This window comes from Rana temporaria, chromosome 10 (assembly GCF_905171775.1).
Source record: "Rana temporaria chromosome 10, aRanTem1.1, whole genome shotgun sequence".
In the NCBI taxonomy this organism is placed as follows: domain Eukaryota; kingdom Metazoa; phylum Chordata; class Amphibia; order Anura; family Ranidae; genus Rana; species Rana temporaria.
The window spans coordinates 148,618,347-148,641,861 of record NC_053498.1 but is presented as its reverse complement, the minus strand read 5'-3'; the positions used below and the strand labels follow the sequence as shown (position 1 = coordinate 148,641,861).

The following is a 23,515-nucleotide window of genomic DNA, read 5'->3' as shown; positions in this document are numbered from 1 at the left end:
GTAAAGTGGAAGTTTTATTGGGATTTAACTCTTTACCTCTATGACAACTTTCTCCCCAGTCCCTGGTCACTCTTGCCACCTTAAAGTGTATAGAAAATCTCTATAGTGTATGTAACGACAGGGGGGGGTTAAAGGACATTTCATTCCCGAACACAAAGGCAGCTACCGAACACTCCAATCAGCCGAACAAGAAACCCATACAAATACCCCCCCCCCCCCCCCCACCCAAGTACGAGACGAGGCTCTGTATTGAGGGTCAAGCAGGAATCAGACTCTTTATTGGAAGGAATACAGGCTCTTTTTATACACTTGAGAATACTGCAGTCACCACATAAACAATGACTCGGTTCCACCCACAACATCACACAATGGTTACCTAACGAGCCCCCAATACACATTATTCTGAGTGTCAATACATCCCTTAGCAAACAACAGGTGAGTTTATTAGCACACTTAATAATAGGTGAAGGGAAAGCTGCCTCAGACAAGATTCACACAATTTACTTATCCAGACAAAAGGAACATCATTAAGCAATAGACGGTCGGCCTCTTACATTGAACCTCCTGAAATGCTTATATTAGGAGTCATACTTCCCGGTCATAGACCTCACAGTGTACAGGAGATACAATCTTCATATTTCTTGAGAGATATTGTTAATGAATAATACTGTCCCATTTAAAGTATTCCAATCATATTCTCAGGGTTCATTATTTTCTTGGCCCAAAAGTGACTCCCGTCACAGTGTATAATGTCACATCACCGTCACCTTCTCATCTCAGAAATACTGAATGGATTTACTCTTTTTTTCAGGAAGCCGTCCATCTCCAAATCTTACTTGTACTGGAGAAACGTTTAATATACAAGTGTCAAAATGTTGGTTGGAAGCAAACGGGTATCATACATCCAATATAAGACTGAACAGCACCGACCCTGAGTGTTGGGCAGGAAGGGAGGTTGTGGGTGGAATATCGGAGATGACCCTTCATCGTCCATTGGTAACCTCGGACTGTAACACTGAAGCTGCGGTAAGTTCTCCTGACACCGTCTGACTGTTTGTTTTACAAAATAAATAAAAAATGATACATTAAAGCAGGGATATGCAATTAGCGGACCTCCAGCTGTTGCAGAACTACAAGTCCCATGAGGCATAGCGAGACTGACAGCCACAAGCATGACACCCAGAGGCAAAGGCATGATGGGACTTGTAGTTTTGCAACATCTGGAGGTCCGCTAATTGCATATCTCTGCATTAAAGTATCTACAAGACAACGGTGTTATATTTATGGATTTTAATGGAATAGAGAAGGATGCATTATGGTGAAAAAACAACCTTTACAACCCCTTTAACCACTTAAGGACCCCTTCACGCCGATATACGTCAGCAAAATGGCACGGCTGGGCACATCAACGTACCTTGCCCTTTAAGCCCAGCCGTGGGGTCGCGCGTGCGTGCCGCCGGCGCGTGCACGCTACCCGGTCCGAAGCTCCGTGGCCGCCGGACTCGTGAACCCGATCGCCGCTGGAGTCCCGCGATCGGTCCCCGGAGCTGAAGATTGGGGAGAGCTGTGTGTAAACACAGCTTCCCCATTCTTTTTTTTCTTTTTTTTTAAGTGTATTTTGTGCGTGTACTGGAGAGAGGAGCCGGACTGCAGGAGTTGGGAGTAGGCAGGCCTCCCCCAGAGGCAATCTGCCACCTTTCTCCATGCCCCGGGTGGCAATGGCGGGTGCGTAAGGGGGTCCTCCCACACAGCCCGCCCTACCTGCTCCGCTTTGAAGCCCAACGGGGCAGAGGGACTCCCTATAAGGGAGTGAGAGGATCTAGCCCGCTCAACCAGCTCCGTTAGTCCTTCGCCTCTCTTTTTTTTAGAGACCGCGTGGTCAAAGTGCGTGCATGTTAACCCAATTTAGAGTGTGTGTAAGTGTGGTGGTTTTTGTGGGAGGGGGGTGGGCGTACTAAGCTTCCCCATTCTTCACTGTGGCGCTGTGATCGATCGTGTGTTCCCTTTTATAGGGAATCACAATCGATGATGTCACACCTACAGCCACACCCCCCTACAGTTAGAAACACAGATGAGGTAACACATAACCCCATCAGCGCCCCCTTGTGGTTAACTCCCAAACTGCAATTGTCATTTTCACAGTAATCAGTGCATTTTAAATGCATTTTTTGCTGTAAAAATGACAATGGTCCCAAAAATGTGTCAAAATTGTCCGAAGTGTCCGCCATAATGTCGCAGTCACAAAAAAAATCGCTGATCGCCTCCATTAGTAGTAAAAAAAAAAATGATAAAAATGCAATAAAACTATCCCCTATTTTGTAAACGCTATAAATTTTGTGCAAACCAACCGATAAACGCTTATTGCAATTTTTTTACCAAAAATATGTAGAAGAACACGTATCGGCCTAAACTGAGGAAAAAAAATTTGTTTATATGTTTTTGGGGGATATTTATTACAGCAAAAAGTTAAAAATATTGAATTTTTTTCAAAATTGTCGCTCTATTTTTGTTTATAGCGCAAAAAATAAAAACCGCCAAAGAAAGCTCTATTCGTGGGGGAAAAAGGACGCCAATTTTGTTTGGGAGCCACGTCGCACGACCGCGCAATTGTCAGTTAAAGCGACGCAGTGCCGAATCGCAAAAACTGGCCGGGTCCTTTAGCTGCCTAAAGGTCCGGGTCTTAAGTGGTTAAGAAAACTGGAGGCTTCCTTTTTGACCCGTCTGAGAAAGCACTGACATTAATAGTAACTATTTGGTAATGTGCAGATTACTGTACGGAGGTTTTCTTTCCCGGTCTAATGACTTCTGTGCTTCTCTCTCTCTACAGGTAAATTCATCTCATGTCACCTACAGTAATCAGCTGTATATTTTTGCCAAGATGTTTCCAACACAAATAGTAAATGATTTTGTCATGAATATTTCCTGCACCTTCCCGCTGCCTTTGAATGTCAGTCTTAATGTGACCGTCCACACCGTAGCGGGGTAATTATTATTACTGTATTCCATAGTGTTGGTCTTTCAGAAATCTATGCTGGCTATAATGACATTGGATTCCATCGCATACCCTTGTAGGTCTGTAGTTGTTGGTTGAAGACCGTAATTCCTTTTTAATTACAGGCACCACATTAGCCTTGTGCCAGGTCTCAATATCAATATCATTATCATGACTGTTTTTGCAGTAATTTAACCACTTAAGGACCGCCACACGCCGATATACGTCGGCAGAATGGCACGGCTGGGCACAGGAACGTATATCTACGTCCCCTTTAAGAGCCCAGCCGTGGGTCGCGCACACCGCCGGCGCGCGCACACGACCCGGTCCTAAGCTCCGTGACCTCGCCTGCGGGACCCGCGGACCCGAACGCCACCGGTGTCCCGCAATCGGTCACAGGAGCTGAAGAACGGGGAGAGGTGCGTGTAAACACACCTTCCCTGTTCTTCTCTGTGGCAATGTCAGTGATCGTCTGTTCCCTGATATAGGGAACGACGATCACTGACGTCACAAGTTCAGCCCCGCCCCTCTACAGTTAGAAGCACACATGAGATCACACTTAACCCCAACAGCGCCCCCTAGTGGTTAACTCCTAAACTGCCATTGTCATTTTCACAGTAATCAGCGCATTTTTATAGCACTTTTTGCTGTGAAAATGACAATGGTCCCAAAAATGTGTCAAACGTGTCCGATGTGTCCGCCATAATGTCGCAGTCACGATAAAAATCGCTGATCGCCGCCATTACTAGTAAAAAAGAAAACGGATTAATAAAAATGCCATAAAACTATCCCCTAATTTGTAAATCAATTTTGCGCAAACCAATCAATAAACGCTTATTGCGATTTTTTTTTTTACCATAAATAGATAAAAGAATACGTATCGGCCTAAACTGAGGGAAAAAAAATGTTTTATATTTTTCGGGGATATTTATTATAGCAAAAAGTAAAAAATATAGGCACATTTTTTTACGTTGTTTACGTAAGGCTTTTTCCGGCGTAAAGTTACCCCTGCTATATGAGGCATAGCCAATGTTAAGTATGGACGTCGGGCCAGCGTCGAATTTTGCGTCGTTTACGTCGTTTGCGTAAGTTACAATACAATACAATAAAATACAAGAGGATTAAGAGGGCCCTGCTCAGAAGAGCTTACAATCTAATAGGGTGGGGCAGGGGGTACAAAAGGTTGTAACTGTCGGTAATGAGCTGATGGAAGTGGTAAAAGATTAGTTGGAGACGTGATCGGCTTCCCTGAGGAGGTGAGTTTTCAGGGATCACCTGAAGGTAGAGTAGGGGATAGCCGGACAGGTTGAGGTAGCGAGTTCCAGAGGATGGGAGAGGCTCTGGAGAAATCCTTGAGACAAGCATGGGAGGGGGAGACGAGAGAGCTTGACAGTAGGAGGTCTTGAGAAGAGCAGAGAGGACAGTTTGGGTGATGTAGCTCAGGGCAGAGTTGTGAATGGCTTTGTAGGTTGTGGTTAGTATTTTGAATTTAATTCGCTGGGTGATCGGGAGCCAGTGCAGGGATTGGTGGAGAGGTTTGGCAAACACTGAGCGGTTGGTATTGTATGTGATAGACCAACACAAAGTGGCACATAATTGTGAAGTGGAAGGAAAATGATAAATGGGTTTCCAATTTTTTTACAAATAAATATGTGAAAAGTTCTGGGGGGCATTTGTATTCAGCCCCCTTTACTCTGATACCTAAAATCTAGAGGAACCAATTGCCTTCTGAAGTCACCTAATTAGTAAATAGAGTCCACCTGTGTGTCATGTAATCTCAGTATAAATAAAGCTGTTCTGTGAAGCCCTCAGAGGTTTGTTAGAGAACCTCCGTGAACAAACAGCATCATGAAGGCCAAGGAACACACCAGACAGGTCAGGGATAAAGTTGTGGAGAAGTATAAAGCAGGGTTAGATCATACAAAAAAATCTCCCAAGCTTTGAAGATCTCCCGGAGCTTCTGTTCAATCCATCATCGGAAAATGGAAAGAGTACGGCACAACTGCAAACCTACCAAGACATGGTAATTTTTTTTGCAGAAAATAAAAATCCCAGAGGTGATCAAATACCACCAAAAGAAAGCTCTATTTGTGGGAAAAAAATGATAAAAATTTAGTTTGGGTACAGTGTAGCACGACCGCGCAATTGTCATTCAAAGTGCAACAGCGCTGAAAGCTAAAAATTGGTCTGGGCGGGAAGGTGTATAAGTGCCCCCCGGTATGGAAGTGGTTAAAGCCCACACACGATCATTTTTTACAACCCGAAAAATTACATAGTTTAAAACGCCGTGAAAAAATAGAGCATGTTTGAATTTTTTTTTTGTCGTTTTTCAGAACCCGAAAAATGCTGTGAAGCCCACACACCATCGTTTTACATTTTTCTTTTTTTTTTAAACATAGTTTTTTTCAACCCGAAAAATGATCGTGTGTACGCGGCATTAGAGTCTGCAAAAGACTTGATACTGGGGCAGAGGTTAATTTTCACTTAGGGGTGTACTCACTTATGTTGCCAGCGGTTTAGACATTAATGGCCGTGTGTTGAGTTATTTTGAGGGGACGGCAAATTTACACCGTTATACAAGCTGTACACTCACTACACAACATTGTAGACACAAATGGGTAGATTCACGTAGGGGCGCCTAAAATTAGGACGGCCTAGCCTACTCTTTTTAGGCTACACCGCCGTAAATTATTTAGGTTAGAAGTGATTCTCAAACCACTTACCTTCAAATTTTCGGCGGCGTAGCCTAAAACGAGCGGGCGTAAGCGCGCCTAATTCAAATGTCTGGCAGGGGGGCGTGTAGTATTGAAATGAGGCTTGACCTCACGTTTTTGACGTTTTTTACACTGCGCATGCGCCAGGCGACTACATTTCCCAGTGCACATTGCGGCTAAGTAGGCTGTACGGGCCTATTGATATCGACGCATACGTAAACGACGTAAATCCCGATTCGCGGACGACTTGCGCAAACGACGTAAAAAATTCGAACCTCGCGGCGGGAACGGCGGCCATACTTAACATTGTTATTCCACCTCATAGGTGGAATAACTTTAGGCGGCCTATCGCGTACGGAAACAACGTAACTCGACGGTGTAGGCCCGGCGTACGCTCGTAAATCGTCGGGAATCGGCGTATCCCCTCATTTACATAATCTAGGCCGGTCGCAATGGAAGCGCCATCTAGCGGCCAAAAGAAACATTGCAACCTAAGATAGAATGGCGCAAGCCAGCCTATCTTAGGTATGTTTAAGTGTATCTCTGTTAGAGAATACACTTAGGCCGGGTACTCACGAACAAACATGTACGATGAAAGCGCTCCGTCGGACCGTTTTCACCGTACATGCCTGCCAGAGGGCTTCTGTACGATGGTTGTACTAACCATCGTACAGAAGTCCGCGCTTCGTCGCCGCGACGATGACGCGGCGATGACGCGGAGACGTGGGCGGGCCTGCCATTTAAAGGCTTCCACGCATGTGTCGAAGTCATTCGACGCATGCGAGGGACGGCGGGCGCCTGGACATGTACGGTAGGTCTGTACTGACGACCGTACATGTCCGAGCGGGCAGGATTCCAGCGGACGGTTTTAAAACACGTCCACGAATATTTGCCCGCTGGGAAAAGGCCCGGCGGGCAAATGTTTGCTGGAATTCGGCCCGCTCGCGCCTACACACGACCGAACATGTATGCTGAAACTGGCCCGCGGACCAGTTTCAGCATACATGTTTGGTCGTGTGTACGGGGCCTTAAACATAGGTCGGCTTAGATTCAGAGTTAGGTCGGCTTATCTGTAGATAAGCCGGCCTAACTCTTTGTGAATCTACCTAACTGTGTCCTTACTTTTGTGAGATACTGTACCTACAAGGATGTCTAGGTAGGTAACCTTTTGTTGTGTGTTTTTCATTTCCAGGCCCACAGAAATAAACGGCCCTTCAGCCAATGTCAGTTATTCAATCTACATAATAGACTATCCAGATGAATTTGTGACCACTCTCTCACACTCCGACCCCCTGAATGTGGAGGATTCCATTCGCATTGCCGTGAAAATGCCAGATCTGGTTGCTAATAACCTAAATCTCAAAGTGGTGAATATTTATGCCTCTCCCACCGAATCAAGCTCCACCCAGTACAACCTTCTTCAGGACGGGTAAGTACACAGGACACTGGTTATTCAATTCTATGTGATCTTTGGACACTTTGACCCAGATTCACAAAGCACTTACGCCGACGTATAACACGTTACGCCGACGTAAGTGCAAATGTGCGCCGGCGTATCTGTGCGCCACATCCAAGAACAGATATGCGCCTAAAAACAGGCTACACCCTGCCGACGTATCTTCCTTACGCCGGCGTAGGATGGGCGCACATTTAGGCTGGGTGCATGGTGCCGCTCCCATTGATTAGCCATTCAAAGATGCAAATTAGGGAAATACGGCAATTCACGAACCTGCATGTGCCCGGCGCAGGCTACGTGAGATGTGCTTAAGTTGTACGTCCGGCGTAAAGTTATTTCCCATAAAGGAGGTGCAACCCGGGAACAGACATGCACAGGTCTGCAACAGGGAACACAAGCCGGCGTATTGTGCGTTGGACGTGTGTCTGGCTGGGCGTACGTTACGTTCACGGTGTACGCAGTAGCTTAGGCAGTTGTGCCGGCGTGGTTGTGAGCAAGTGCGGGAGGCGGGGGGGGGGTGTGCGCATGCGCAGTTCGTGATACGTGATTTGCTGTTGTAACACCTGGGTGGGCTTCTGTTGCAATGCTCTGTGCCTCAAGCCCACCCTATTTTGAAGCCTATGAGAGGCTCTAATCAGGTGCTTTAAAAAAAACACCCCCGCCACTGTAATTTAGGCCCCAGCTTCCTGTAAGGGGCGGGACGCATGAATAGGGGGTGGCGGTGTCCTGTCAAAATAGTGGCCGTGGATAAAGCATAGGGGTGGACCATTGTGAGATGTCTGTGGCTCCACTGATTCATTTTCTTGTCATTCCTATGAGACCAGGACTAGAAGTGAGGAGATGGGGTCATCAAGACAGTGGGGTTGATTTACTAACAGTATGCAGTGATTCCAATAGAGTCCACTGACGCGTTTCGTCCTCACGCCCCAGGTGATATCCAATAGGACAAAACGCATCTGGTGACGCTATTGGAATCACTGCATATGGTTTGTGCTACTGAAGGATTTTAGCGTGTTTTTATCCATTTTTTTTTGTAAGTGTATACCCCTTTTTCTACATTAAACCTATCATACAGTGTCACACTATTAGCTGGATTCATAAAGAGCGCCGCATCTTTAAGGCAGCGTAGCGTATCGTATTTACGCTGCCGTAAGTTAGATAGGCAAGTACTGTATTCACAAAGTTGCCTCCTAACTTACAGCGGCGTAGCGTAAATGTGGCCGGCGTAAGTGTGCCTAATTCAAATTAGGCTGAGGGGGCGTGTTTTATGTTAATGGGGGGTGACCTGACGTGATTGACGCATGCGCCGTCCGTGTACATATCCCAGTGTGCATTGCTCCAAAGTACGCCGCAAGGACGTATTGGTTTCAACGTGAACGTAAATTACGTCCAGCCCTATTCACGGACGACTTACGTAAACGACGTAAAATTTACAAATTTCGACGCGGGAACGACGGCCATACTTAACATTACTAGTCCAGCTATTTGATGGAATAACTTTACGCCTGAAAATGCCTTATGTAAACGGCGTATCTTTACTGCGACGGGCGCACGTACGTTCGTGAATCGGCGTATCTAGGCATTTACACATTCTACGCCGAACTCAACGGAAGCGCCACCTAGCGGCCAGCCTAAATATTGCACCCTAAGATACGACGGCGCAGGCTGTCATATCTTAGCTAGGTTTAAGTGTATCTCAGTTTGAGAATACACTTAAACTTAGGACGGTGCAGATTCCGAGTTAGGTCGGCGTATCTACTGATACGCCGGCCTAACTCTCTCTGAATCCACCTATATGTGTGGTTTTCTATGCCTATTACAATGGATCATTATTTTTTCTTCGGATGCGGTTCATATTATACCATCGAGCCTACTTTCTGATGTTGGAACCTCTACCCCAATACTGGATGGGACTCATCCTCTAAATCAGTGGTACTTATTAACCACTTCCCGACCTCCTCATGTAGATATACGTCGGCAGAATGGCACGGACAGGCACATCAACGTACCTGTACGTGCCTGCCTAGACGTGGGTCGGGGGTCCGATCGGGACCCCCCCGCTACATGCGGCGGTCGGATTCCCGCGGGGAGCGATCCGGGACGACGGCGAGGCTATTCGTTTATAGCCGCCCCCTCGCGATCGCTCCCCGGAGCTGAAGAAAGGGGAGAGCCGTATGTAAACACGGCTTCCCCGTGCTTCACTGTGGCGGCGTATCGATCGAGTGATCCCTTTTATAGGGAGACTCGATCGATGACGTCACACCTACAGCCACACCCCCCATCAGTTGTAAACATACACTAGGTGAAACATAACTCCTACAGCGCCACCTGTGGTTAACTCCCAAACTGCAACTGTCATTTTCACAATAAACAATGCAATTTAAATGCATTTTTTGCTGTGAAAAGGACAATGGTCCCAAAAATGTGTCAAAATTGTCCGAAGTGTCCGCCATAATGTCGCAGTCACGAAAAAAATCGCTGATCGCCGCCATTAGTAGTAAAAAAATATTTTTTTATAAAAATGCAATAAAACTATCCCCTATTTTGTAAACGCTATAAATTTTGCGCAAACCAATCGATAAACGCTTATTGCGATTTTTTTTACCAAAAATAGGTAGAAGAATACGTATCGGCCTAAACTGAGGAAAAAAAATTTTTAGATATGTTTTTGGGGGATATTTATTATAGCAAAAAGTAAAAAATATTGCATTTTTTTCAAAATTGTCGCTCTATTTTTGTTTATAGCGCAAAAAATAAAAACTGCAGAGGTGATCAAATACCACCAAAAGAAAGCTCTATTTGTGGGGGAAAAAAGGACGCCAATTCTGTTTGGGAGCCACGTCGCACGACCGCGCAATTGTCTGTTAAAGCGACGCAGTGCCGAATTGTAAAAACCCCTTGGGTCATTTAGCTGCATATTGGTCCGGTCCTTAAGTGGTTAATTTTTCAATATTCACTTTGAACAATACTTTTTATCACTTTTACTTTTTGGTTTACTTTCATCATTATTTTTTTTTTTTACATTGGTTGTTCATTCACTAGATTTACCGTTTGGACCTCACTGGTTCCTATTCACATCTATAATATGTTCTGTATATTATAATGAACACACCCCATATATTGCTCAGCTCTAATAGAATGTGCCAGTATTGTAAAATGAAAGGTAACTGAAAGCTGATGAAAGGTTTTCTGTACCCAGGTGCCCGGCTGGCAATATATCTGCTGCCCAGCTAACAGTGGAAAGCAATGGAGTCGGCAATGAAGTTCGGTTTGCTACGAAAGTCTTTCAGATCACCAATTCCAACACCGCCCGTCTCTCAGCCAAAGTCGCACTCTGCGTTGGTGATTGTAACTCGGTAAGACCCAACATACACATAGAGGGTGTTCTGTGATTTCTGTGCCTGAGGAAGTAGTAAGGGCTTCTTTAGCCATATGGGTAATCAGTCAGCCACCCGATTGCCCCCACTGGTCAAAGCCCCAAACATTGTCTAGCCCTGGGTGAGCTGGCAATAGCGTGAGGAGGGTGCCAAGTTTTGGGGGTTAGGAAGAGCTTTTTTCTTTTTACCTTTGGTAGTCCAATAATGAAGTGTCTACAACAATCCTCCCTTCCTCCTGGTGACCAGACCTCAGATCTCAGTAGCCTGGCCGTATGTACACACCATTCTCCTAGAGTCTTCTTCTTCTGATTAATGAGGGGCCACCAGAGCCCTTACATGTAGGAATGGTGGGTTTCACATGAAAGTCTACATTGAGGTCTACTAAAGTGGGGCATTTTCAGGCTTTCTTCACTCGTATGTGCTTTTGGGTACAGTGTATTGTAGGTACATTGTGAGTTTTAAGTGATATTCACAAGCATTACCATTGATCCATATGTAAAATATTTTTCTGGAAATTGCAGTCACGTCATAATAATTGCCTTCTCTATGCAGATAATGTGCTGGCTTGGAGGCTGAGGTCCCTAGTACCACAAGGCAAGAGTGCTAACCATCATGCCACTGTGCTGCCCAAATGTCCATGGTTGACTCTTTGCACGGCCTTATTAAGATTCTTGGAGGTGTTTATGGACCAAAAAAAAATGCAAACCACAGAGCTTTATATTACCAACTTCTCTCCTCATTACCTGATCTGTTGATGTTTTTTTTAACATTTATGTGTATAATGAGCATATGCTGGCTTCTGATATTGAGATACCACCACCAAAATGTACAGTTCTGCCCATCTGCTGCAGTCGTAAAATAGACTAGGGATGAGATTGGGTTGGGTCTCATCCCTAACATAGACAATTGATGGTTTCATGTTCTTCCCTATCAAAGACAAAAGATGGTGTCCTACTCATCTATAACCAAGACAATGGATGGTGTCATGTTCATCCATAACCAAGACAATTGATGGTGTCATGTTCATCCATAACCAAGACAATTCATGGTGTCATGTTCATCCATAACCAAGACAATTGATGGTGTCATGTTCATCCATAACCAAGACAATTGATGGTGTCATGTTCATCCATAACCAATACAATTGATGGTGTCATGTTCATTCAAAACCAAGACAATGGATGGTGTCATGTTCCCCCTATACAATGTAGAATAAAAAGGACATTGGGGAATATGGCTTAGAAGACTGAAACCAATGTGGAGGGGAAATGCACCCGCATTCTCCACTGTTTCCTTTATGGGCATAACACAGAGGAACATGAAGTGGATGATGTGACTTTAGCATAGCTGGGTGTTTCTTGGATACAATTTGAATTTCCTTCATCGATTTCACCTGTCACTATGCCACTATACAGATGAAGTGGAGAGTTTTGAAAGGGGGGGGGGGTGATAATCAGTGTTCAATTAAAGTGATTTTAGAGGCAGAAGACTTTTTTATCCTAATGCATTCTATGCATTAAGATAAAAAAGCCTTCTGTATGCAAGTGCCCCCCCCCCCCCAGTCTCCCTAATACTTACCTAAGCCCCATCTCCCAACAATGTTGCAGGAGCGTCTCAGCTGCCTGGGACTCCCCTCTTCATTGGCTGTGACACAGCAGCGGTGCCATTGGCTCCTGCTGCTGTCAATCAAAGTCGGTTAGCCAATGAGGAGCTAAAGGGGGCAGGGCTGGGAGTAGCTCTGTGTCTAAATGGGCACAGGGAGCTCTGGCTCAGGTGCCCCCATAGCGAGCTGTTTGCTGTGGGGGCACTCAACGAGAGGGAGGGGCCAGGAGAGCTGAAGAGGGACCCAAGAAGAGGTGGATCTGGGCTGCTCTGTGCAAAACCATTACACAGGGCAGGTAAGAATAGCATATTTATTATTTTTAACAAAAAAAAATAGACTTTAGTCATTCCACCCAATGCCGATAATCAGTGGTCAATGGATGTCCTTAAGGGTCATTCCAACCAATGCCGATAATCAGTGGTCAATGGATGTCCTTAAGGGTCATTCCAACCAATGCCGATAATCGGAGGCCAATGGATGTCCGTAAGGGTCATTCCAACCAATGCCGATAATCGGAGGTCAATGGATGTCCTTAAGGGTCATTCCAACCAATGCCGATAATCGGAGGTCAATGGATGTCCGTAAGGGTCATTCCAACCAATGCCGATAATCGGAGGTCAATGGATGTCCTTAAGGGTCATTCCAACCAATGACGATAATCAGTGATCAATTGATGTCCTTAAGGGTCATTCCAACCAATGTCGATAATCGGAAGTCAATGGATGTCCTTAAGGGTCATTCCAACCAATGCCGATAATCAGTGGTCAATGGATGTCCTTAAGGGTCATTCCAACCAATGCCGATAATCAGTGGTCAATGGATGTCCTTAAGGGTCATTCCAACCAATGCCGATAATCAGCAGAGGTAACGGTTGTCTGATTGTACACTGTGACTTCTAGCGATCTTAGGCAGCCATCCTGAGTGAGGAAACCTTTTACATAAGGGACCCCATCATTTTGGAATGCTTCTGGTGAGTGGATGGTAGGGGGAGGAACCCGCTTGCGATTAGCAGGTTCCTGGTGAGGAGGGATAGCTAAGGGAAGGCTTCTTCTTCACTATACACACTTCTGTGAGTGGGGAGGAGGATTCCAGCTGGTGCAGTCTTCAGGAATGCCTAGAAGGAACACTACATCTGATGATGGAAGCCATCCTCTGGTAACATATACTGTAAATGCTGAGAGTTTCCCCAAACTGTTGATATCAGTGCGGAAGATCAGCTTATCTGTTGCTGAAAACCAACCATGTAAGAGTTATATAAAAGATATTAGTACCATATACACTGTGTGTATTTCCGCCCAATACAAGGTACCCAACTTAAGCCCCGCCTACACACTTGTCCGGAATTTCTGTTGAGTTATTTGTATTTCCTTACAGACCTGCAGCCCTTAATCCAGATCAGATAATATCCAGAACTTTGCAGGAAGGGTCGGTCTCTTTTTGGATGCCGGTAAGTCATCTCATGTTCACAATCTAGTTACAATAATTTACATGTTCTTTTCTTAAAGCCCAACCCCAAAACATGTTTTCTTCTTTGTTTTGAATAACGCAGGGAAAATGGTTAAAGCTTCTGTGAAGGACAAATACTGCCTTTTTCGTCAGCTATGGCGACCCGTCGGAAGGTGTAACGGAAGTGACGTTCCGTCGCCGCCATCTTGCTACACCCCGCACTCATCCACAGTAAGGATACACTGAGAAGGGGTAAGCAGACATCTTGTTACACCCGCCGGAGATTTGCATTTTACACGTAAACTGACTTCGTATAGTGAAATACAGTACTTGGAACTCAGTCTTACTGTTTAAACTTTGGATTTTAAAAGGTGCGGGAAGTGTGCTGATCTCACAGGTTTGTCAATCTGAATCAACATCTAAACCGTAAGACGGAGTTGTAAGTACGGTATTTGACTATATAAACTCAGTTTACAGTAAAAAAACGTGTGAGATGCAAATCTCCAATGGGTGTAACAAGATGTCCGCTTACTCCCTTCTCAGTGTATCTTTAGTATGGACGAGTGCGGGGTGTAGCAAGATGGCGGCTACAAAACCTCACTTCCGTTACACATTCTGACGGGTCGCCTAATCTGACAAAACACCTGTCTTTCAGACAGGAAGTGAGAGCAAATTTCAAACAGCAACACAGGCAGAATTAAAATACCTTTGTTAAAGGGGAAGTAAACCCTCCTATCTTTTTCAGTCAAGGAAGCTGCTGTCTCGGCCTCTTTTTAATCTTCAACTGCCATGATACAGCCCATGTGATCAGTTATGACACCAGCCATTGGATGATTTGACAGTTGCTTGACAATTACATTGCCAACACATGCCGGAATTGTAAATGTTTTTGAAAATGTTAAATCGATGGGTTTACTTCCGCTTTAAAGCGGGAGTTCACCCATTTATAAAAATTTTCCCCTTTTCCCCTTAGATTCCTGCTCGTTCGGTCTAGGGGAATCGGCTATTTGTATTAAAATATGATCCGTACTTACCCGTTTTCGAGATGCATCTTCTTCCGTCGCTTGATTGACAGTCTTCCGAGAGGCTTCCGACGGTCGCATCCATCGCGTCACTCGTAGCCGAAAGAAGCCGAACGTCGGTGCGGCTCTATACTGCGCCTGCGCACCGACGTTCGGCTTCTTTCGGAAAATCGTGACGCGATGGATGCGACCGTCGGAAGCCTCTCGGAAGACTGTCAATCAAGAAGGAACGCCCATTCCCGCAGCCCATACACGGAAGCGACGGAGAGGATGCATCTCGTAAACGGGTAAGTACGGATCATATTTTAAAACAAATAGCCGATTCCCCTAGTAAAAACGAGCAGGAATCTAAGGGGAAAAAGTGCCCTCTAAGGGTGAACCACCGCTTTAAGTAGAGTAGAGGAAGGCTAAAAGCCCCAGTTTTTTATTGGTGTCTGTGTCCTTGTTGCAGATATTTCCTCACTTCATATCTGGTAAAACGGCTGTCACCATGACAGGAAATGAGGCTAAATCTCTCAACACCATTCTAACTTTATTGCCACACTATCGAAAAATGAAAAATAACAGTTTTTGTTGGACATACACATTGAATTGAATTGTCACAATCTGGTATTAAAGTTGGCCTTCATCAGAATGCAACTACAATAAAAACCTTGCACACTGAAATATTTCGTTTCGGAATTTAGTTTTCGTCCGAAAAATAAAATAATTTAGTTACTTCCGAAACTCGTTTTTATTTATTTTGTTTCGTTAAAAAATGCATTCGTCTGAAAATCCAGATGAATTAAGGTCGAATCTGTCATTGAAGGCCTATGGTGTCTGTCGAATGTTCTAAGAAGATTCGACAAGCAGCTAAACTGTACGACGCAGCGATCGTACATTTTCGGACGATTGCTCCGCCCGCAAGCTTTAGTAGAATACTAATGTTGTATGACACTAGTAATAATTATATTTATTAATTATTATTACTTGTCAACCAACATTAGAATTCTTCGATAGCCTATGGGCGGAGCATTTGACCATAAATTCATGGTAATCGTATGTCGACTCTTTTCTCTCTATGTCGAATCTTCATGTCTCGATAATGTCTAATCTTTTCTCTCTATGTTGACTCTTTTCTCTCTTTGTCAAATCTTTTCTCTGTGTCAACTCTTTTCTCTCTATGCCGAATCTTCATGTCTTGATGATGTCTAATCTTTTCTCTCTATGTCGACTCTTTTCTCTCTATGTCAACTCTTTTCTCTCTATGTCAAATCTTCATGTCTCTATAATGTCGAATCTTTTCTCTCTATGTCGACTCTTTTCTCTCTATGTCGAATCTTCATGTCTCGATAATGTCTAATCTTTTTTCTCTATGTCGAATCTTCATGTCTCGATAATGTCTAATCTTTTCTCTCTATGTCGAATCTTCATGTCTCGATAATGTCGACTCTTTTCTCTCTATGTTGACTCTTTTCTCTCTTTGTCGAATCTTCATGTCTCTATGTCTAATCTTTCCTCTCTATGTTGACTCTTTTCTCTCTATGTCAACTCTTTCCTCTCTATGTCGACTCTTTTCTCTCTATGTCGACTCTTTCCTCTCTATGTCGACTCTTTCCTCTCTATGTCGACTCTTTCCTCTCTATGTCGACTCTTTTCTCTCCATGTCGACTCTTTTCTCTCCATGTCGACTCTTTTCTCTCCATGTCGACTCTTTTCTCTCTATGTCGAATCTTTTCTCTCTATATCGAATCTTCATGTCTCGATAAAGTCTAATCTTTTCTCTCTATGTTGACTCTTTTCTCTCTATGTCGAATCTTCATGTCTCTATAATGTCTAATCTTTTCTCTCTATGTCAACTCTTTCCTCTCTATGTCGACTCTTTTCTCTCTATGTCGACTCTTTTCTCTCTATATCGAATCTTCATGTCTCGATAAAGTCTAATCTTTTCTCTCTATGTTGACTCTTTTCTCTCTATGTCGAATCTTCATGTCTCTATAATGTCTAATCTTTTCTCTCTATGTCAACTCTTTCCTCTCTATGTCGACTCTTTTCTCTCTATGTCGACTCTTTTCTCTCCATGTCGACTCTTTTCTCTCTATGTTGACTCTTTTCTCTCTTTGTCGAATCTTCATGTCTCTATGTCTAATCTTTCCTCTCTATGTCGACTCTTTTCTCTCTATGTCAACTCTTTTCTCTCTATGTCGACTCTTTCCTCTCTATGTCGACTCTTTCCTCTCTATGTCGACTCTTTCCTCTCTATGTCGACTCTTTTCTCTCCATGTCGACTCTTTTCTCTCCATGTCGACTCTTTTCTCTCCATGTCGACTCTTTTCTCTCTATGTCGAATCTTTTCTCTCTATATCGAATCTTCATGTCTCGATAAAGTCTAATCTTTTCTCTCTATGTTAACTCTTTTCTCTCTATGTCAACTCTTTTCTCTCTATGTCGAATCTTCATGTCTCTATAATGTCTAATCTTTTCTCTCTATGTCAACTCTTTCGTCTCTATGTCGACTCTTTTCTCTCTATGTCGACTCTTTTCTCTCCATGTCGACTCTTTCCTCTCTATGTCGACTCTTTTCTCTCCACGTCGACTCTTTTCTCTCTATGTCGAAACTTTTCTCTCTATATTGAATCTTCATGTCTCGATAAAGTCTAATCTTTTCTCTCTATGTCGACTCTTTTCTCTCTATGTCGACTCTTTTCTCTCTATGTCGAATCTTCATGTCTCGATAATGTCTAATCTTTTCTCTCTATGTCGAATCTTCATGTCTCGATAATGTCGACTCTTTTCTCTCTATGTCGAATCTTCATGTCTCGATAATGTCTAATCTTTTCTCTCTATGTCGAATCTTCATGTCTCGATAATGTCTAATCTTTTCTCTCTATGTCGAATCTTCATGTCTCGATAATGTCGACTCTTTTCTCTCTATGTTGACTCTTTTCTCTCTTTGTCGAATCTTCATGTCTCTATGTCTAATCTTTCCTCTCTATGTCGACTCTTTTCTCTCTATGTCAACTCTTTCCTCTCTATGTCGACTCTTTTCTCTCTATGTCGACTCTTTTCTCTCCATGTCGACTCTTTTCTCTCCATGTCGACTCTTTTCTCTCCATGACGACTCTTTTCTCTCCATGTCGACTCTTTTCTCTCTATGTCGAATCCTTTCTCTCTATATCGAATCTTCATGTGTCGATAAAGTCTAATCTTTTCTCTCTATGTTGACTCTTTTCTCTCTATGTCGACTCTTTTCTCTCTATGTCGAATCTTCATGTCTCTATAATGTCTAATCTTTTCTCTCTATGTCAACTCTTTCCTCTCTATGTCGACTCTTTTCTCTCTATGTCGACTCTTTTCTCTCCATGTCGACTCTTTCCTCTCTATGTCGACTCTTTTCTCTCCATGTTGACTCTTTTCTCTCTATGTCGAATCTTTTCTCTCTATATCAAATCTTCATGTCTCGATAAAGTCTAATCTTTTCTCTCTATGTTGACTCTTTTCTCTCTATGTCGACTCTTTTCTCTCTATGTCGAATCTTCATGTCTCTATAATGTCTAATCTTTTCTCTCTATGTCAACTCTTTCCTCTCTATGTCGACTCTTTTCTCTCTATGTCGACTCTTTTCTCTCCATGTCGACTCTTTCCTCTCTATGTCGACTCTTTTCTCTCCATGTCGACTCTTTTCTCTCCATGTCGACTCTTTTCTCTCTATGTCGAATCTTTTCTCTCTATATCGAATCTTCATGTCTCGATAAAGTCTAATCTTTTCTCTCTATGTTGACTCTTTTCTCTCTATGTCGACTCTTTTCTAGTGTTGCTCACGAATATTCGCATTGCGAATATTCGACTCGAATATAGCATATTCGAGAAATCGCGCTATATTTCGAATTTCGCGGTGAATATTCGCAATTCCGAATATTCGCATTTTTTCAATTTGATTTTTAAAACAGATCACATCCTATCGACGTCTAAAAGCATTGCTGGTATGATTAGAGACCCTGGGCCGAGTAGCTAAGCTGAGGCGATCCTTTTATGTTGCCAAATTGAAAAAAAAAAAAATTGCGATTTTTCGCTATTGCGAATGCGAAAATGATTGCGAATTTTCGATAACTGTGGTAGGAGAACTCTGATTGTCTCTGATGCAAAAGGGGGGGGCTTTGTGTATGTGTATGTTATGAATATTTGTATGTTTGATATTATTATTTTTTGTAAGAAGGAAAAAATTGCGCATACCTTACAGCAGCAACTCAAAAATGTTATACAACATAAATTAATACAAGACAGAAAATGGAGTCGCTCTACAAGAATAAAAAATATGTCTAGTGACAAGACATGTGGGCAAATTATAAAATAAGCAAGCGCAAATAACTTGTGAAATACACAGTGAAACAAATATATAAAGAAATATAGTCCCAATAATAGAAAAATAATCTTTCATAAAAATGTCTTTGATATGTGAAGTGAAAAAAAGTCCAAAGCATGCAGCATGAACGTGTTCAATCTTTAAGGTGTTTGATTGACAAACGGCTGTGACAGATGGATAGAGTAAAGAATCACCACCAATGCAAAACACTTTTTATTTTCTATTGTAAAATATCAAGAATATTCTGAGCCAATCAGAATGCTCCTTCCGCATTTGCCGAATATTCGCAATTATTTTGTATTGTAAAATATCAAGAATATTCTGAGCCAATCAGAGTGCTCCTTCCGCATTTGCCGAATATTCGCAATTATTTTGTATTGTAAAATATCACGAATATTCTGAGCCAATCAGAGTGCTCCTTCCGCATTTGCCGAATATTCGCAATTATTTTGTATTGTAAAATATCACGAATATTCTGAGCCAATCAGAGTGCTCCTACAGCATTTCTCGAAATTGCGCAATAAATATCGCATTCGCATGTTGCGATATTTCGATAAAATATCACGAATATTCTGAGCCAATCAGAGCGCTCCTCCAGCATTTCTCGAAATTGCGCAATAAATATCGCATTCGCATGTTGCGATATTTCGATAAAATATCACGAATATTCTGAGCCAATCAGAGTGCTCCTACCGCAGTTATCAAAAAATCGCAATTATTTTCGCATTCGCAATAGCGAAAAATCGCAATCATTTACTTTCGATAAAATATCACGAATATTCGAATTTAGCGAATATATCTCGAATATTCGAATATATATTCGAGATATATCGCGAAATCGAATATGGCATATTCTGCTCAACACTACTCTTTTCTCTCTATGTCGAATCTTCATGTCTCTATAATGTCTAATCTTTTCTCTCTATGTCAACTCTTTCCTCTCTATGTCGACTCTTTTCTCTCTATGTCGACTCTTTTCTCTCCATGTCGACTCTTTCCTCTCTATGTCGACTCTTTTCTCTCCATGTCGACTCTTTTCTCTCTATGTCGAAACTTTTCTCTCTATATTGAATCTTCATGTCCCGATAAAGTCTAATCTTTTCTCTCTATGTCGACTCTTTTCTCTCTATGTCGACTCTTTTCTCTCTATGTCGAATCTTCATGTCTCGATAATGTCTAATCTTTTCTCTCTATCTCGAATCTTCATGTCTCCATAATGTCGACTCTTTTCTCTCTATGTCGAATCTTCATGTCTCGATAATGTCTAATCTTTTCTCTCTATGTCGAATCTTCATGTCTCGATAATGTCTAATCTTTTCTCTCTATGTCGAATCTTCATGTCTCGATAATGTCGACTCTTTTCTCTCTATGTTGACTCTTTTCTCTCTTTGTCGAATCTTCATGTCTCTATGTCTAATCTTTCCTCTCTATGTCGACTCTTTTCTCTCTATGTCAACTCTTTCCTCTCTATGTCGACTCTTTTCTCTCTATGTCGACTCTTTCCTCTCTATGTCGACTCTTTCCTCTCTATGTCGACTCTTTCCTCTCTATGTCGACTCTTTTCTCTCCATGTCGACTCTTTTCTCTCCATGTCGACTCTTTTCTCTCCATGTCGACTCTTTTCTCTCTATGTCGAATCTTTTCTCTCTATATCGAATCTTCATGTCTCGATAAAGTCTAATCTTTTCTCTCTATGTTGACTCTTTTCTCTCTATGTCGACTCTTTTCTCTCTATGTCGAATCTTCATGTCTCTATAATGTCTAATCTTTTCTCTCTATGTCAACTCTTTCCTCTCTATGTCGACTCTTTTCTCTCTATGTCGACTCTTTTCTCTCCATGTCGACTCTTTCCTCTCTATGTCGACTCTTTTCTCTCCATGTCGACTCTTTTCTCTCTATGTCGAAACTTTTCTCTCTATATTGAATCTTCATGTCTCGATAAAGTCTAATCTTTTCTCTCTATGTCGACTCTTTTCTCTCTATGTCGAATCTTCATGTCTCTATAATGTCTGATCTTTCCTCTCTATGTCGACTCTTTGCTCTCTATGTTGACTCTTTTTTCTCTCTGGCGACTCTTTTCTCTCTATGTCAAATCTTTTCTCTCTATGTCAAATCTTCATGTCTCGATAAAGTCTAATCTTTTCTATCTATGTCGACTCTTTTCTCTTTATGTCGAATCATCTTGGACTAATAGAGTTAAGGTTAGGCACATTCAACGGCAGATTCGATAGACACAGATCGCTATTGTCACCGTCATGTCGAATCTTCTATCTATATCGAACTGTTGTCGCAACAAAATGAAAATAAAGCATTTTTTATGTCGGATCTTTCGGATTTCGGACTCTGCACATTCGTTATCGTTTGTTAAAATTAATGTGAAAATCCCTGAAATTCGGACGAAAATGCATTCGGACAAAAACGAATGCACATGTCTAAACAGAAGATCTTCCATAGAAAGATGAAACGGCTCCATTCCTAATATCTCCTGTGTGTTGTTCCAGGTTTCTCCATGCCTTGGACTTTGTCTGCTCTGATCTTCTCCTGGATCTTGATGAAACTGATGTGATCCCTCCGAGAACCGACCATCCCGACACCATGAGACTTTGTCATATCGTCGCCCCCAATGCTCTCAGCAGAGAGAAGTTATGAAGGAATCTTGTATCTAATTCTTTTCCTGTGGATGGTGTTGGCTGCATCATATATAACGCTTCCTAAGATCACCTTCCCGCTGTGCCTCCCGATTATCTCTCTGTTAGGTAGATTCAGTAAGAGTTAGGCCGGCTTATCAGTAGATAAGCCGACCTAACTCAGAATCCAAGCCGACTTATGTTTAAGTGTATGCTCAAACAGAGATACGCTTAAACATATCTAAGATAGGACGGCTTGCGCCGTCCTATCTTAGATTGCAATATTTCGGATGGCCGCTAGGTGGCGCTTCCATTGCGGTCGGCTAGAATATGTAAATGAGTAGATACGCCGATTCACGAACGTACGCCCGGCCGACGCAGTACTTTTACGCCGTTTACGTTAGAGATAGGCCGCCTAAAGTTAGAGCTTAGCCCTACATGGAATAGTAATGTAAGTATGGCCGCCGTTCCCGCGTCGAAATTCAAATTTTTTACATCGTTTACGTAAGTCGTCCGTGAATCGGGATTTACGTAGTTTACGTCCACGTCAAAATCAATAGGCCCGTGCGGCGTACTTAGCCGCAGTGCACACTGGGAAATGTAGGCGCCCGGCGCATGCACAGTTCGCAAAAAACGTAAAAAACGTAAGGTCAAGCCCCATTAGCATAAAAAACACGCCCCCCTCAAACACATTTGAATTAGGTGCCCTTACGCCCGCCGATTTAGGCTACGCCGCCGTAACTTAGCAGGTAAGTACATTGCGAATCATGTACTTGCCTGGCTAACTTACGGCGGCGTAGCCTAAATTCCTTAAGCTACGGCGCAAAGTTAAGCAAATGTGCCTGAATCTAGCTAATTGTGTACAGTGAAGATATTCTGCTTTTTTGGCTTAGAGGGGCCGGCTTTATACCGGAGCCATTTATTGTGTTGTATTTATCTTATAATAAGAATGGGTAATGGAGTAGAGTAGTAGACAATATATAATATATTTTGTATCCCTGGAGAGCGCACTCTGTACTTCTTTTACATATTATAAACGAAAGTAATGTAATTCAAAGTGTTTCTTTGCATATACTGTGTATTCAGTCATTGGAGGAGTTATGGTTTGGAAAAGGTACTTCCTAAGTCATATCTAAACCCAAAAAATAAAAATGAACATATTGCAGCTCACCAATCCTCAGAAGTTATGGTTGCATCCTTCTTATTTGAGGTCTTTTCCTTATATTGTGAATAATAACCCCGTTTCACGTCCCTTTGTGGCTACGTTCATTTCTTTACTGCGGGCCGGATTCAGATACCTGAGCGTATCTATCCGGCCGGCGTAACGTATCTTAAATACGTTACGCCGCTGTAACTTTGGGCGCAAGTTCCGTATTCAGAAAGAACTTGCGCCCTAAGTTACGGCGGCGTAACGTATGTGGGCCGGCGTAAGCCCGCCTAATTCAAATGGGGATGTTGGGGACGTTATTTATTTAAATTTGCTTTGACCCTGCGTATTTTACGTTTTTTTTTTTGAACGGCGCATGTGCCGTTCGTGGAAAAATCCCAGTGCGCATGCTCGAAAATCCGCCGCAAAACGTCATTGCTTTCGACGTAAACGTAAATTACGTCCAGCCGTATTCGCGAACGACTTACGCAAACAACGTAAAAATTTCAAAACTCGGCGCGGGAACGACGGCCATACTTAACATAGGATACGCCGCACATACCCCTCATACAGCAGGGGTAACTTTACGCCGGAAAAAGCCGAATGCAAACGACGTAAAAAAAAAATGCCGGGTGGTCGTTCGTTTCTGAATCGACGTAAATAGTAATTTGCATATTCCTCGCTTAAACAAACGGAAGCGCCACCTAGCGGCCAGACAGAAAATGCAGCCTAAGATACGACGGTGTAAGACACTTACACCTGTCGGATCTTAGGATATCTATGCGTAAC

At 42.9% G+C, this 23,515-nt stretch overlaps 1 protein-coding gene across 1 annotated transcript in view; it reads left to right on the top strand.

Annotated features, from left to right (window-relative positions):
• Positions 1-21,770, top strand: part of LOC120916131 (uromodulin-like) — a 31,515-nt gene extending 9,745 nt beyond the window's left edge. Inside the window, exons 2-7 of the mRNA XM_040326950.1 lie at positions 812-1,026; positions 2,828-2,982; positions 6,899-7,135; positions 10,362-10,518; positions 13,517-13,589; positions 21,454-21,770. Of these exons, the coding sequence (XP_040182884.1) occupies positions 976-1,026; positions 2,828-2,982; positions 6,899-7,135; positions 10,362-10,518; positions 13,517-13,531 (615 nt within the window). The 5' untranslated portion in view covers positions 812-975 and the 3' untranslated portion in view covers positions 13,532-13,589; positions 21,454-21,770. The remainder of the gene's footprint in view (positions 1-811; positions 1,027-2,827; positions 2,983-6,898; positions 7,136-10,361; positions 10,519-13,516; positions 13,590-21,453) is intronic.
• Positions 21,771-23,515: the final 1,745 nt, after the last annotated feature.